This window comes from Astatotilapia calliptera, chromosome 2 (genome assembly GCF_900246225.1).
Source record: "Astatotilapia calliptera chromosome 2, fAstCal1.2, whole genome shotgun sequence".
Classification (NCBI taxonomy): domain Eukaryota; kingdom Metazoa; phylum Chordata; class Actinopteri; order Cichliformes; family Cichlidae; genus Astatotilapia; species Astatotilapia calliptera.
In genome coordinates, this window is record NC_039303.1 from 20988099 (window position 1) to 21003777 (window position 15679).

At 41.7% G+C, this 15679-nt stretch overlaps 1 protein-coding gene across 2 annotated transcripts in view; it reads right to left on the reverse strand.

Moving 5' to 3' along the window:
- Positions 1-1000: 1000 nt before the first annotated feature.
- Positions 1001-15679, reverse strand: part of psd2 (pleckstrin and Sec7 domain containing 2) — a 38528-nt gene continuing 23849 nt past the window's right edge. Inside the window, exons 4-15 of one of the 2 annotated variants that reach the window (XM_026187072.1) lie at positions 11603-11791; positions 11097-11177; positions 10205-10317; positions 9762-9820; positions 4930-5019; positions 4711-4754; positions 4399-4589; positions 4233-4303; positions 3647-3804; positions 2951-3095; positions 2568-2711; positions 1001-2282 (exon numbers count right to left, since the gene is read on the reverse strand). In XM_026187072.1, the coding sequence (XP_026042857.1) occupies positions 2052-2282; positions 2568-2711; positions 2951-3095; positions 3647-3804; positions 4233-4303; positions 4399-4589; positions 4711-4754; positions 4930-5019; positions 9762-9820; positions 10205-10317; positions 11097-11177; positions 11603-11791 (1516 nt within the window). In that variant the 3' untranslated portion in view covers positions 1001-2051. Of the gene's footprint in view, positions 2283-2567; positions 2712-2950; positions 3096-3646; positions 3805-4232; positions 4304-4398; positions 4590-4710; positions 4755-4929; positions 5020-9761; positions 9821-10189; positions 10318-11096; positions 11178-11602; positions 11792-15679 lie in introns of both variants that reach the window. The other variant, XM_026187067.1, reaches the window with a different exon arrangement.

Below are 15679 nucleotides of genomic sequence, written 5' to 3' on the forward strand. Positions count from 1 at the left end.
CTGAGTCACACTGTGTTTGTGTGAGGGGGGCGCTGAACTCACTGATCTACAGTTGTGTCATTACATAACAAATCACACAGAAAGAGAACGTGTGTATGTGTGTGTGTGTGTTTGGGGGATATAGGATCAATCGAGGTGCTCACAGAGAGCGATAACACCATATGTCCTTTTCCCACAACCTTACACAAGTCCTCCTTCCAGAAGAATCGGCCTCATTATGTTGTTTTCCTCAATTTGGAGTAATGTGTGCTGGATGTCCATTTTGCCTGTTCTTGGCTGGCAGAGACGGTCGTACTAAGTAAACCAAACCAGTCTCTTCTAAGAAAACAAGTCTCTCCTCCATCAGCTCCTTCTCACCCATGTGGAGGGTGTTTTGATGGCTACTTTGCTGGTGGAGTTGTTTTGCCGCCGTTCCCCTCTCCTATCCAGCATGCTGTCAGCCTACCTGACTTTAGCCCACTACGCTAGAGCAGTCCTGCTGCTATGCTCTGCTGTCAGCCAGCCTCCATCTGAAATCGGTCAGGGCCTGCTTTCCTAAAAACATCTTCATCTAATAAGAAGCTTGGCAACAGAAAGTCAAATTCCCAAAATTATAACAGGGCAAACGACGCTGCGATAGGTCCATGTAGCATGTTATAAATCAGAGCAGAGATCAGTCAGACTTAAAAACACGTTTTATCACGTGGCTGGCTTTGTCCTGAAGATGCTTTTGAGAGATTCAGGCCTGACTGTGCCGGCAGTGCTATTCAGCATAAGGCCGTCGGCTTGTTTTCTCTCAATGTGCTCAACAAAATCTTTATACAAATAACATGACCCTGCTATATTTACTTCTTCCTGTCGCCTACAAGTTCAAATTCTTAACTGGAGCCACTTTCAAAAGCACGCCAATGCACACGCGTACACACACATGCATGTGCACACACCAGCCCACCCACACTTTCCTGTTCAGCCCTTCAGTCTTCAGAAACCTCACGCCCAACCATATATTGTTACATATGAGTTCTGGCAGCTCAGTTTACTCAGTCATGGTACAGAAAGAGCAGTAAGTGGATAACATGGCACAGTGCTTTTGCCCTCTCCAGAAACATACAGTTAAACACAGGTTAGTATTAGAGGGGGGAAGCGGCAGCTCAAAAATCACAGGAACACATGTTTGATCTCTGACAAGTAACAGTATTCTTTAAATCCCTCAACAGCTAGTGCCGAGGTGCCCTTGAGTAAGGCACTCAACCTCCAGTTCCTCCGGTGGAGCAGCTCAGTGAACAGTTTAAACTATGGTTCCTCTTGGCAGCTCCTGCTCTCATGTGAATGCATGTAAATGTGTGAATGTTGAGAGGGGAACCCTTGCTGGGGTGAATAAAGGTTAAATAAATAAATAAATATGCTATACAGGAATCTGATCCTCCTGAGTTCTTCTCCGAGTTCCTATATCTCCGGGACAGATATGTTGCATCTTCAGACACCATTCTCCAACAATATTGTAGGTCCATAAAGCACACAGTCTTGGGAGTGGCCGAGTGTGTAAACGCAAGTTGAAGTAAAGCCAAAATGCTACAGTAGTACCATCTGTACTATGTCCATCTCAATCACTGCTTGACTCCCAAGCTGCGGAGCAAGGCAAAGGAAACCAGTCTGTGTCTGTGCAGTCTTATATCGACAGGTTATAAACTACTGCAGCTCACAACTAAAAAACACATTTCAACTAAAGACAACTCTTCACTCTGAGTTCAAAAATTAATACTGACGATGCTGCTATAAATAGTGATCACAGTTATGATCGCTGTAATGTGCAATAACAAAAGTTAAAAGAACTGAGGTTTGGCAGGGTCGCTTGTGGTGGGGTATCAAGCGCACGCTCTTCTTATCTATTGCTCATTACAGGAACTTATCATCACGGTTGATAAATTCTGGGAAGGATAGTGATGGCTTACTAAAGAATGGAGCACAATAAATAAAATGCTAACAGCAAATCCGAGAAGGACTTGTAGGATTTAACTAGTTTGGCTTGAAGAGATGCTGCTTTGAGGGCTGTGGCATTTGGTCTTCTTTCCTCAGCTCCTCTTTCCTGGGATGTCGCATCCAGTTGCCCTCCCGTTCAGGCCACCGTGCGCCTGACTGATGGACGGCGAGGACTGCGTCTTGCGGAGGTGGCACTCTCGGCCGGCCAGACCGCCCTCCATGATCAGGCCGCCCATCACGCTGGCCTCAATCTTCTCAAGGTCATCCGTCTCTGTGCGTATTTTAGCCTGCAGGAGGCTGATGTATGTCTCATACCGAGTCTTCTGCTCAGAGAGGGGCGTGGAAGGAGAGATGTGTTTTTGAAGACAAAAAGACCAAAGGACAATTAATCAAGAGTCAAACAGAAGAGACCAATAACACAATTTGCCAAAAAACAGGTTGTCTACCCTAGCTTTTAATACCAAGGGTAAATAAAGTGACCCTTGACTCTAAAAATAATACAGCAGACATGTTCCTCTGTCATAATTCGTGGTCTATTAGCTGTTTATCAGTTAAAAAAAGAAAATTAAAAGCAGAGAAATTAACAAAAAGCAACACAAAGAATTTACCTCGTATGCGAGGTAGTGCTCTTTGAGCCGGTACTCCTCCCACTCTCTGCTTTTTGGGTCAGCTGAGGGCAGATTTTTCCGGTGTTCTTCCAGCTCCAGGCTCATCTGCTTCAGCTTGTTCTCGTGACTCAGCAGCTGGTCCTCCTGCACCAATCACAGCGCAAACAGATGCCAGAGGACCCCAAAACAGCCAATTAGATGTAAGCAGATACAAATAGCATATGTAAACTGTGCATGCTGCTGAAATAGACTGTGTGGTATATGCAATTAGTACTGGATGCTGAATGCTGACATTGGTGTATAATGTTTCTTGTGGGATGCAAGAGAAGGAAGTTCGTGTTTCTAATGCGTGCCACCATCTGTGCATGTACTTGAGTGCGGACCTGGTTCAGTCGGGTGGATGAGGACGGCAGGATGGGCCGACAGAATTTCTTCATGGAGCCGATAGCAGCAGGGAAGGCTGGGGCAGAAAACAGCGCCGCCACCAGGTTAATCCGGAAGATCCAAGACATCATCTCCTCCTCACTCCTGGAGAGAGACAGAAACAAAGACAGAGAACCAATTCATTCAAGTTTTAATGGTGGTATGTTTCATTTTAGCAGGAAAATGATGACAGCAACCGAGCAATTAAAATCATATCAAACATCCAACTAGTTATACTACACACCTACATTTTCAATTGAAAGCTTTTAAGATTTCAAATCTAAATGACAAATCCAACACAGAAACAGTTCTGAAGTCATTCGACACAATAATAGTGTAATCAGTGTTTTGAGGCATGCTGAATATCAAATGAGAGATAGTGCCTTCCATTATCGGATTATTAGTAGGTACTCCTTTTTTAGCACCTTAAACCACCACAGAAATTCTTCTTAAGAGCAGGGCTATTTACAGATTATTCATAGATCATTATGCACCACACACCCTTCTCCTCTACACCTGCGTATCCTCTTAAAACATTCATTCTCAAACCGAAGTAACATGGTTTCATCAAAAATAATGCAAAATTAAAACTTGAAAAAAAAAAGTTGTAAAATTTCGAAACCTAAAATTTTACTGTTTAAGGACAGATAACTTACGGTGCCTGCAGCAGAAAGACTCTCCAGTCTGAGGTTTTGAGCTTCAGTACGTAGGCTCTCTTGCTGTAGTCGGTGGCACGAGTAGCTAAAGCGTGGTGGATTCGCACTGCGTTCTTCAGGTCTACCTCTGAAATGTCGGTATCTGGCTTGTACTCATCCTGGGTAAGTAACAAGAATAGAAGGAAACTGTTGCACGTATCGATAGTGTCCAGATCACTACATTCAGGTTGACACCAGAGTAACATCACCTTCATACTATCACCTGAAATTAAAAACATTACCCCGATGACAAGAAATAGAAGCTAATTTATTTAACCTTATGGGCTGTTAGTAAAGTCTTCCTGCCAGCAGGGGGAGACAAACACACACTTACACAGACCAGCCTCATTTCCTCTGTAATTGCCTTTTCTATCACCCTCCCTTTCTGGCACACACACACACACACACACACACACACACACACACACACACACACACACACACACACACACACACACACACACACACACAGAAGCTCACAGCATCCACCACTGCAGTGACAGCAGTGTGTTTCTATGGTAACAGAGCAGAGGACGAGATGCGGTACCTTCTGGAGATATAAGATCATCCCTTTCAGAACTGCATAGAACTTCTTCCATCCTCGGCGACCCCTTGGAGCTAGGAGAAAAAACACAAAGAAAGCTCTTGCTTTATTACTATTTTTCTTTATCATAAAGGATTTGCTAACTTGAGTCAAAAATGTGTGTACTCACTGCGTTTGCCATCCATGTCGGCGTGGCTTTTCCGGGTCAGCACGCCATGCTTGTAGGTGACGGCATTTAGGAGAATGGGAATGGCAATGAAAGGGTTACTGCCGTCCGTTACCCTAGCAACACGTTTACTCCCGCCCTCACATTGCTCCTCCACCAGTTCTGACAGACTCTTCCTCAGCTCCTCCTCCTCACTGCACACACACACACACACACACACACACACACACTGAAATGTATTCAAGTGCACTTACTTCAAAAAACTTGCATACTACAAATACTTATCCTTTTGATGGGCACAGAACACATACTCACACTGCCCACTCAAGCTTCTCGTTCTTGATCGAGTTATACAAAACCTGTGCAGGCAACAAAAGAGGGGACTTGTGAACATTTTCTTTAAAAAAAAAAAAATAGACTACTGGGTTGGAATGACAACACAAACTTTAGTCTGTGGCTGAGAATAAATGAATAAATAACAATCAAGCTGACTCAGTCTCCTGTTGCTGTGCTACTTCAGGACGAGATCTGTACCTTTAATAAATCTTTGGGAAAGTCTTTGCTGTTGTTGAGACCTTCTAGATTACTGATAAACTGCTGACAGGACATCTTCTTCCCAATGTTCTGAGGAGAGGAGAACACACCAAGAGACAGAGAGAAATGAACAAACAACAATTTAATGATTTTTGGGGGGGGCATGTGTATGAAAAGATTTTTTTAAAATATATTATTATTATTTTAAAGAAACTGGTGCTTTACACCGAGTTTTATCGACTCCAATGTCGATGCAGATTAGATTCTGTCCACTGGGTGGCAGTGTTATACAGCTGAGGTACTACCGCAGTGGTAGTGCCTATATTAGAACATATCAAGCACACCTTTTACCAGCGTTTTGACCTCTAATCACGATGCCTCATGATTAGAAGGGAGATGTTTCTAACCTGAATAGACACAGAAGTGGAAATAAAACTGATCTGAAACTGATGTGATTCACACATTCCTCCAGGGAGGTTACATAGCAGGCAAGACAGCCCAGTTCCCTTTTCCAGCGAAAACAGAAATTAATCAGGATGTGATCTGACAGGCAGTGGAAAATGTTTTATTCTCTCTTTACTGGTATGATCCACTAATGGTCACAAGAGGATAATACTCTTACAACTTCACTGAATGATCAGTTTTCATTTAAGCAGCATAAATACCAACCAAACTTAGGTATTTAAATACTTTTGTCTCACTGAACGAAAGTATTTAAAAACCTACATTTTAAAAATATGACTTCAATTCTATTGTCAGCTGACAAAAGGAGGAGCATTTGTGAACGAGATGAGTGTTAGTACTGTACGTATACTTACCACCTGCAGGGGCAGAGAGAGACCAGGGGACCAGATATGGTTAGCAGAGGATGGATTTGAAAAGGAGGGAAAGAGATTGAGAAAAGAGAGGATTTTAATTAGAGAAGGCCTATTAAGTAAAACTACTATTAGCAGGAGGGTGAAGAAAAGCAAAGCAAAAAGCCTATGATGGATCATGTTATGCAGACCACAGTGTCCCTGTTTTTAGAAGGGAACAGACGAGACTACAGGAGGAGAGGAGAGACAGAAACAGGTCAGAAACTAGGCCGGGGAGGGGAGAGAGAAGCTGGGACAAAAGCACAGAAAGAGAAGGGAAAGAAGAAGAACTATACCTAAAAGAGGACATAGATAAAGACATGGCATTGCTGACAAAGGCCTGTATTTACACTCTGTTGTCTAATTCAGTTTTCAGTCCTGTGAGGCAAGACCTGAATGTCAACAACCTACATGTTTTGGGGACTCCAGACTCATTTTAAAAAAAGTCCCTGCCGGAGGTCCACTTTGGCTATGTTTGTATCTTCCTGAAAATCACCTTTCACTGATAATTACATATAGCTTTGATCTGGATGGGTCGATAATACTGCCTTTGGGAGGTGAAAGACAAGAAATCTTTCACTGTCAAAGCAAATGTGAAAGCTATTTAGCGAACGTCAGCTAGTTTATCTAACTTTGATGCAGAGGTGGGACCAAGTCATTGTTTTGCAAGTCTCAAGTAAGTCTCAAGTCTTTATCCTCAAGTCTCAAGTCAAGTCTCAAGTAATGTCAGGCAAGTCAGAGTCGAGTCTCAAGTCACTGGTGTAAAAGTCCGAGTCAAGTCACAAGTCTGAAATTTTGAATTTCAAGTCCTTTCGAGTCATTAAAAAACCCCCCAAAAAAAGCATGTTGCAGTTATGCTAAATGTAAATATTAGACCATGTAATTTTAAAATCTGTGTTTTTCTCAACACATGACAAAATAGTGAACTTAGAAAATATACACAAATTGTGAAATTGCACCTCTTTAGAATGCAGCTCAATTAAAGCTAGCTCCAAGAATAATTTTCACCGACAGTTCTGAGATAAGCTGCATGTTATTCTTGGATGCGGTTGTAGGACCGGCTTTAAAATCGCATGACAAAAATATCATACACATTAAAAAAAAACTGCATCACCAACGTAGCCTGGAAAACATTTGCTAGTTAGATGAAGTCAGCTATCTCATCGTAGCATATTTATATGCATATTTATAATTATACGGTTCTTGGAGTGAGTGCATACACTCATGAAGTTTAGTAACTTCCGGTCACTGCAACAAGCCCAGGTACAGTTTACCGCCGGATGGGTACAGGACCTTGAAACGCACCGTGTAGAACGAAAGACCATCGTACGTATCATAAGTTTACCAGTCTCACAAATCGTCGTCATAAATACACATTCGTTAACCGTTTATTAATAGGACCTTTGAGCTCAACGGTAATTAATTAGTAGTGGAAATAATTTCTGGTAGCATCACAGAAATGTAGCAGTGACAATAATATTGTATGCTGTAATCGTACTGGGCAATTAGTGATACAAAAAACCTGTTTTATCCTGTGAATAAAAGTATATGTTTTTGTCAATGTACCATAATAACAGAAGCGAAACGCAATATTGTGTCAGGACAATTCACTATTTATGCACAATAAACAAAGGAGCATAGCGCGACAATTTCTGTTCAGCGCCAGACTTGCTTGTAACCTATATCACTAATTATGTTATGAAAATGACGCATTAACTACAACAGCAGACTGACCTTTGTGGAAATGCTTGGAGCAGACTAACCTGTGAGCTGGAGTGTTCTGGGACGTTATATTTGATCTTTGAATGGCTGCAATCCAGGCCATCCGTCGCCTGTTTGTCACTTCGGAAACATGGCTCGAACAATTTCTCTTAAACGTCGTAATCCGATAACAACCGATCTCTTTACCCGTCGGCTTCCCGTGGCTGTCATGCGACCGGCTATTGCAGTTAATAATACAACAGCTTCTTGACATTTTTGTGTTTCTTTTTATCGCTGTGTAACTGATTTTAATTGAAAGCCTGCGTGCGCTAGTACTTCTTGCCACGAGTTCCCAGAATCCTTTGCGGTTCTACCCGTGAATGACGTCACATTTTCAATCTCTATATAATATGCGTGTTAAATTTTATATTTGGGGTGAAATTAGAGCTGGGCGATATGAGATTTTTTCATATCACGATATGTTTTTTTCATTTCAGGCGATAACGATATCCATCACGATATAAGCCAAATAACTATATTTGTAAGATTTAAATGTGCCGTTGCTCACAAGTAAAATGTGAAATAATCAGCAGCTTGTTTTTATTTAAATATTTATTTCCCATAATAAGTTCAACAGGGTAGATGTACTTAAGGAACATGAGACTTTTTCAGATAAATAAAGGCAAATATTGCAAACTACACAAAAGGCAGCCGCTAAAGCGTTTAAGTTTCAAAATAGAACAAACGAAACAGACTAAATTGTCAATTCCACTTAGAAACAAAATATTAATTCTAAAAATAAATCTTAGTTTGTTTTACAGAAGAACAGACAAAACTGACTAACTTTTGTCAATATCAAATAAACTGAGAACTAAAAGGAAATTCTCAATCTCTCCTTGTTGTATAGCTTAGCTTTTCAAACAGTTTTAACAGTTACTTTAGTCTGACAAAAGCCGAATGACGAATTAGCGCTTCCAGTCAGAGACTGAGGCTACGTCCACACGTACACGGGTATTTTTGAAAACTGAGATTTTCCGTTTTCGTTTTAAAAAATAATCCTGTACACACATAAAGGCAGAAATGAAGGAAAACGCTGCTATGAACATGCCAAAGCAGCAGGTGGCGCTAGATTCCTAACCGTGCCGAAATGTTGGCCAATCAGAAGTCTAGAAGCCTCGGTGGGAAAAAGTAAACAAAGCTGGGGCATAGAAGCAGAACCGAGTCGTATGTGTGGAGGGACAGTAACTGTGTGTATATGTAAGCATTTAAACACTGCAGAGAGTAGAATTAACAGTAACAGTATTGTAGAAATTCATTTCACCGAAACAATAACGTGGCGCACAGTGTGACGCATGCACCAGTTTATTGTATTTCCAGACTTGCTTTCGGCACAATTTACAGTGCACGCTACTCTATTTTTTGTCAGACTTGAAATAGCCGAAATACCTTCACACTACGGAACTTCTATGGCTCTTCCGTTTGACAATCTCTCCGGCATTGGAACCATCATCTGTTTTCTCTTCGGTCACGCTCGGTTGATTTTTCTAGTCGGCACACTCATTTCCTCCATTACCCGCTGGCTGCTTCCCAAACAAACACACGTGCGGCTTGGCACTTGTGCTGTACGTAACAAGCCACGCGACGTGACGCTGCGGCTGTGATTGGTTCGGCTCTGCGCTACTTAATTTGGATTGGCTGACCTTTTTTTTTTTTTTCTTTGAGGACAAGAGCGGCGAGGTCTATCGCGATAGCTTAATTTCTCTATCGAGTAAAAGTTATATCGCGATACATATCGTTATCGTTCTATCGCCCAGCTCTAGGTGAAATATCAAGTCTTTTCAAGTAAACCGGTTCAAGTCCAATTCAAGTCCCAAGTCATTGGTATAAAAGTCCAAGTCAAGTCACAAGTCTTAGAACATTTTTTCAAGTCAAGTCTAAAGTCATAAAACTAATGACTCGAGTCTGACTCGAGTCCAAGTCATGTGACTCGAGTCCACACCTCTGCTTTGATGCATTCATTAGTGTCAGGGTCACTGTAGTCAGTGTTCTAGGGCAGCAGCAACAAACCAGTAACACTTTAGTTAGCGTTCCTTGTTCTGATGGGACTGAACAACTAACCAACATTTTGTTAAAGCTAAGCTTGCAAAAACAACAGGTAGATAGCAGACCTCACAGGTGGGCTTTCTATAGCAATATGAAGTCACATGAAGAGTGATTTAGACAAATGAAAGGTTGTTAATTCTGGGAATCAGAATGTCAGAGAAATACAATACATACATGTCCATGCAGATCTGTGTTGAGCAGCATGAGGGCACAGGTCAATGTGTGGGCTCCATCTGTAAAGGGACAGTACACATGGCTGAGGTCCGCTAAATGTCACACCACTTCTTTCCAAGCACACACACTCATATAAAAACAATAGTGTACAAAATCAATGTACATACAGTTTTTCAGCACACGTCTGCAGTGCTGCACAAAATATATCTACACACTCAAATAATATCATCTGGTGCTATAAAGTGATTTGCAATAGTTACATTTTAAGAATTGAAATGCACCAGCTTCATCACTGCAATGCAAAACTATGGGCCATGGACATTTAGTCAACTGTTTTCTACATGGACACCAACAACAGCCATTTTTTTTTTTGTCTTTTTTCACTTTCTGATTATAATACTGTTACCCTTGATTATCTTTATCATCACCTTCACAGCTCTGACCTTCAGAGGTGGGTGTCTGGGGGTTACAGTGGCAATAGCGTCTGGAGAAATGGACAAGGACCCGCTCTCTCTCCTGGGTTTCGCCCATCAGTGGAAAGGCCTTTAAGAAGTTCCTGCCACACATGAACAACCTTATGAAACATTTTTCTCAAAAAAAACCCAAAACTTCAACAGTTAGTCCTGCTTTTTAAAACTCAGGTCATTGTGGCATAGTGCAGTATGGTACAGGTTCCACATCTAAACTGTAAATAAATCAGAGGGGATCAGTGTCAAAATCATTGATTGATTTGTCAACTGACACTTTTGTTAAACAACAAAAGCATATTATTATCACAGATCTGAGCATTTTCTGTTTTTGTTAACTGTGCTAAATTTAAAGTTATTGGGCATCTTTCTTTGCCTTTAGACAACAATTCTGATGGCAAAAGAGCCAAACGGGACAGGCAAAAAAAAAAAAAAGTTATTATTCTAGGGAAGCCATCTTGGTAGCTGACATCTTTTTTTCAGATTTAGATACAGATGATGCATCTAAAAAAAATTTTTTTCAGAATTCATCACTTTGGCTGAATGTACTTTGAAGATCCAGAATATGTAAAGATCCCAACAGTACCAAAATGAATGCAGGATGTCACTTTTCATCAGCATTGTTCACTCAACTGAAAGTCCTGCACTGAAGGCAGCAGTCTGAGACAGCAACATGTCAGATACAAGACCGTGATGTACTCTGCAGCTGTCAGCTACACCAGCTAACTGTACTGAGCACGACAGCTTGATTAACACAAAGCTAATGTGTTGTGAAGAGGGAATGTGAAGAACACACACAGCCTAGGTGCATGCACTAATAGCTCTACCATCACACATTCATCACCTGCCAGTGCTGAGTGGGCATTACCTCAGGGCGCGATCCAGCGACAAGCCAGAGAAATCAAAGAAGCTCAGGTACTCTGATGCCACCATCTGGCTGAACTCATTACTGCAGGGAGACAGAAAGCACATCAACAAATGTTATATAAATGTTTGATAACACTATGTTACAGCCACGACTAAGGGTGTAACTCCCCTGTGATTAAACGGAACTTCATTATATTTTATTTCAAATTACAATACAGTTATATTTACCAACAAAACAGTTAAAACCTGACTTGTTGCGCCCTTATTTTTGTGTGCCTACTGGGAAATATTTATAGATAATGGATACACATTCAGATATGAACACACATTGAGGAGTGTTTAATGAAACTTTTTTCTGTTTTGTTTGTTTGTTTGTTTGATTTTTACATCCATCATCTTTGTGTCTCGTGGATATGGAACACTTGTGGCAAGCCCACAAACCTCCCTGTATTGGACCATCACACCAGAGTGTGTGTGCCTGTGTTAACTGTCTGTATGCATGCTCACTTCTTGCCCAGGTGTCTGGCCACATCGCAGCGTTTGAAGCCCTCGAGGTGATAGAGGCGCTTGGCAAGCCTCTTCGCAGCCTCACAGTCAGCTCGGCAGCCATTGGCCAGAGTATCCGTGCTCCCGTGTTCCAGACTGCCCAAATCACACTCATCTGAGTCAGACAGCCCGTCTGTGAGGTTGGCATCGCTGAGGAGGAGAACACACACACACATGTAAAAACAAACACACAGTCGCACACACAAGCAGGTACCCAGGGTAATGAATGGAACGCATGCCCATTATGGACACCCACTCACTCACAGCTAAACAGAAAAAGCTCAACTGTGAAGCATAAAACTCAATTACATAAACATATGCTCACATGCACAGAAAAACAAGTCAAATGAGGTTCAAATGACTTGTTATGGCAGTGACCCACTTTCACTGTCACTTAATGTCCTACTTTGATGCAGTGGATATGATGGCTGATTATACAGCTGAAGCTGCTTTCACCTGCCCCAATCTCCTCTAAAAAGCCCCACTAATCTCAGACCGTGGACCACTAAGATAATTAGAATTAAAGGGCTATATTAAAGGGCTATAACATAAAGAAAACCCTTTAATTCTACCCTTCTATTTTGGGAAAATGCAGCTGGGAAGTTAGTAAAGTAAGCTTCTCAGAAGTGACCAAGTAATGCTCCTTCCTTGGCCTCGATGGTAGCTTTCCCCAAACACCCAAATGTGCTAGTTAAACGCCCTTTGCAACCTCCTTGTCTATCAGTCAAATGTCTATTCCAGCTGTGAATGAGTCTGTGTGAGAGTATGAAACAAGGAGTTTATGCCAAAAACAGAATGCACTTAGTCACCCCTGCAGGAGTAATAAAGGTGAAGAACAGATAAAGTGAGTGTTGAGAACACGACAGAACGTGCTGTTTTCAGCGTAAAGTAATAACTTGCACAGGCTGAATCGATGACAGATTTCCAACACTATGCACCATGGTAACAATACATGGTAATGTTTCAAACTGAAATGTGTTAACCGTTGCTGGAATATACCATTTTATAAGCAGCCTGAACTGATTATTAAGCTCTTTTCTATTTCACCCAAGTGAGTTACTCATTTAAGCTTATGCTTAAACATAAAATAAATAAATAAATAAATAAATAAATGAATCATACTTTCAGCCAGTAAAAGCCTAAGTAGAAGGATGTAAAACCACTGCAGGGGAAAGCATGCTCAACAGGCCTAAAGCTGCATAAATATCATTCATGCTCTGATCCTAGTGATCTAACACAAATTTGATGTTTATATGAATAAAGTCAACTTCATTCAATTTATTAGAAGTTCCACATGTATTGTCCAGGGCATCGATATAAATGGAATACATTTGACAGGGGTGGACGGGCATAAAAGCTTTTAGCCTAGTGATTTAGCACTGTACATTAAATTGGGGGAAGTAAAAACTTTTAATCTTTATATACCTTTTATATAACCAGGAAATGGAGCTCTTCAGATTTAGAATCTCTTAGGCAAGAGCTTCCTGGCCAACACAGAAACATTAACCTATGATTAACCTAACATGTTTTTGATTGCAGGGGAACCCAGAGCTGACAGACTGAACAGAGAAGGCCCATGCACAGGTTGAGACATAGGACCTTCTTGCTGTGGGTAAACAGTGCTAACTTGCTTAACCATCATGTTGCAACAAAATGATTTTAAAAAACTGACACAGCAGCAGGAGCTGATGTTCTGACTTTTTAATCACTAGTATGGGTCATGCTTCAGAAAGACACTAAATTATACATTTTGCAAAATGAAACTTAAAAGCATCTTTCATCAGACCCTCCCTGTCTGGCAAACGCAGACATATTTCAAACACTGCACTGTCCAGCTTGTAAAACAGGATTTGGCGTTACAGAGTTTTACCCTGAGGACATCAGCAGGTTTCTGAGGCTTTCAGTCACAGAAGACACTACATAACTTCTGAGTAGCACCATGACAGCTAGGCTGAGTCTCATGCTACAGTTGGCAACCTTTAATAAATAAGGGCATTACTGCAGGCTGTGATGAAGGCTACTGGGGGCTGAAGGAGAGTTTAACAGTCTGTTTATTCAAACAAAAGGCCCCACATGCTCTGTGGCTGTTAAACTGTTGTAAAGACAGCATAGATAATCAATGCAGAGTATTAATTAGTGCCCTGCTTATGTATTTATGACTTACTGTGGCAGCTTGACTGATGTTATATCCACTGTGCTGCACTGCACTACATACTTTGCACACTGTTATGCACGCCAGAGTCAATCAGTGGGAAGCTGTGTAGCCTTTTTACTGGCATCTTAATAAACAGTGAGGATTGTTTTTGATTCCAAGTCATTTCTGTGACTTCTGTGTGTCGATAGAGACTTGACATTTCTCCACATGTGATGTGCACGTCTGTAAGACACTTGCTCCATCCAGACCCCACAGGCAAAGTATTGGTTAAAAGACAGCATAACGCCCATCCATGACAAAAGAAAAAAAAAAAAAAGCAAATGGAAATGATACACCACTCGCATGTTTACCAGCATCCTGATGACAAATGAGGTACACGCATTCACCTCCGTCAGTCTCAGCAGCATTTCTTCATTTCCTGCTGGTCTCTGCATCCGTGATGCGCCGCCAGCAGCCCCAACAGATGATTCAGATGTCTTTGCATAATGTGATCAGCCCAATTTCATTACCCTCGTAAATTCAATACATTAGGCACTGCTGTCGTAAAGGATTAGTTGGTTACTATGGATACAGCGGAAGCTAAGTGTCCCACGCTACAGGAAGAAGAATGAAAGTGGACAAAAATCCAAAGCTACAGGCGAAATCACAAATGACTAGTTTCCATAGCTAAGACTCAGTCCCCTGACTTCACGCACTTTAGCTGACTGTGTGCTACACCCATACAGCTCAGTACCACAAAGGACTCTGATTTCCCTGCTCCAGGCAAGGATCCACTTTCATGTCTTGGCTGATTCATTAATCTCATAGAATCATCATCTGGCCCTTGATCTGCTGGGGCCAATTTGCCTTGGTAGCAACAGACTATTACCCCCATAAACAGAGTACCCAGAGTCACAGGATACATAAACTTCTTAACCACCAAGAGTTGGGTCATACAAACTTCTCCAACTTATCATAGCAAAGCATCACTTCCAAGAATGACAACGAGATTGCAGATAAAGCCAGCAGAAAATGGCCACTGACAGCGTGCAAAGGCTCAGCCTTGGGGACAGGGTGGGGAGTTTCCGGGAGGAGTAAAACTAGCTGCTCTTTGGAGTGGAAAAGGGGCCATCAGATCTGGTTTAGGGATGCGATTAAAATGCTTCCTGCACAGCTACCCCATAGCCAGCTCCTCATCAATACACAACTCTCACCCACAAAAGCTTAGTTACTTGAGACACAAACAATTAGATGAAGGGAAAAAATTCATAACAACAGGCAAACATGTTGATATACACCTAATAAAATGAGTGTGCCAGACCATTAAAACAATATCCAGCCTGGTGTTAGCAGTGAATGTGCTTTCGCTTGTCTGATCATATTAATTCACTGCATTCAGAACGTCCTTATAAATCATTCAAAACTCATATCAGTCGTGGGGCTAAATTGCTAAAACGATGCCAGTCTCCCTCCCGTGCAACGGTCTCTGGCACACAAACACAAAATATTAGTGAGAGGGACACAGTATTAAGTGTCAGCTATCTAGTGCAGGTCTTTTGTGAAAAAGACACTCAGAGTTACTGAGGGCCAAGTGGCACACAGCAAAGCTATTAGTCTATGTGAAGGCACAATTTTGTATCCCCAGGCCAGTCTTATTCAGTCAGTGTGACCGCCACTCAGTCTGCGCTCGTGTCTGTGTGACTGTGTCATACTCAGAGCATGATAGGACATGTCTCTGACTCACATGCTAATCTCTTTAGCTGTGTACTACCCGTGCCCACAGCTACAAGGTGTGTCTGTGTAAGGTGTGTGTGTGGGTGTGTGCATGAGGGAGGAAGCGGAGGGTCCTAAATACATCTTGGATGAGTGTAATTACCAATTATGGGGTAAACCAAATTGTAAAA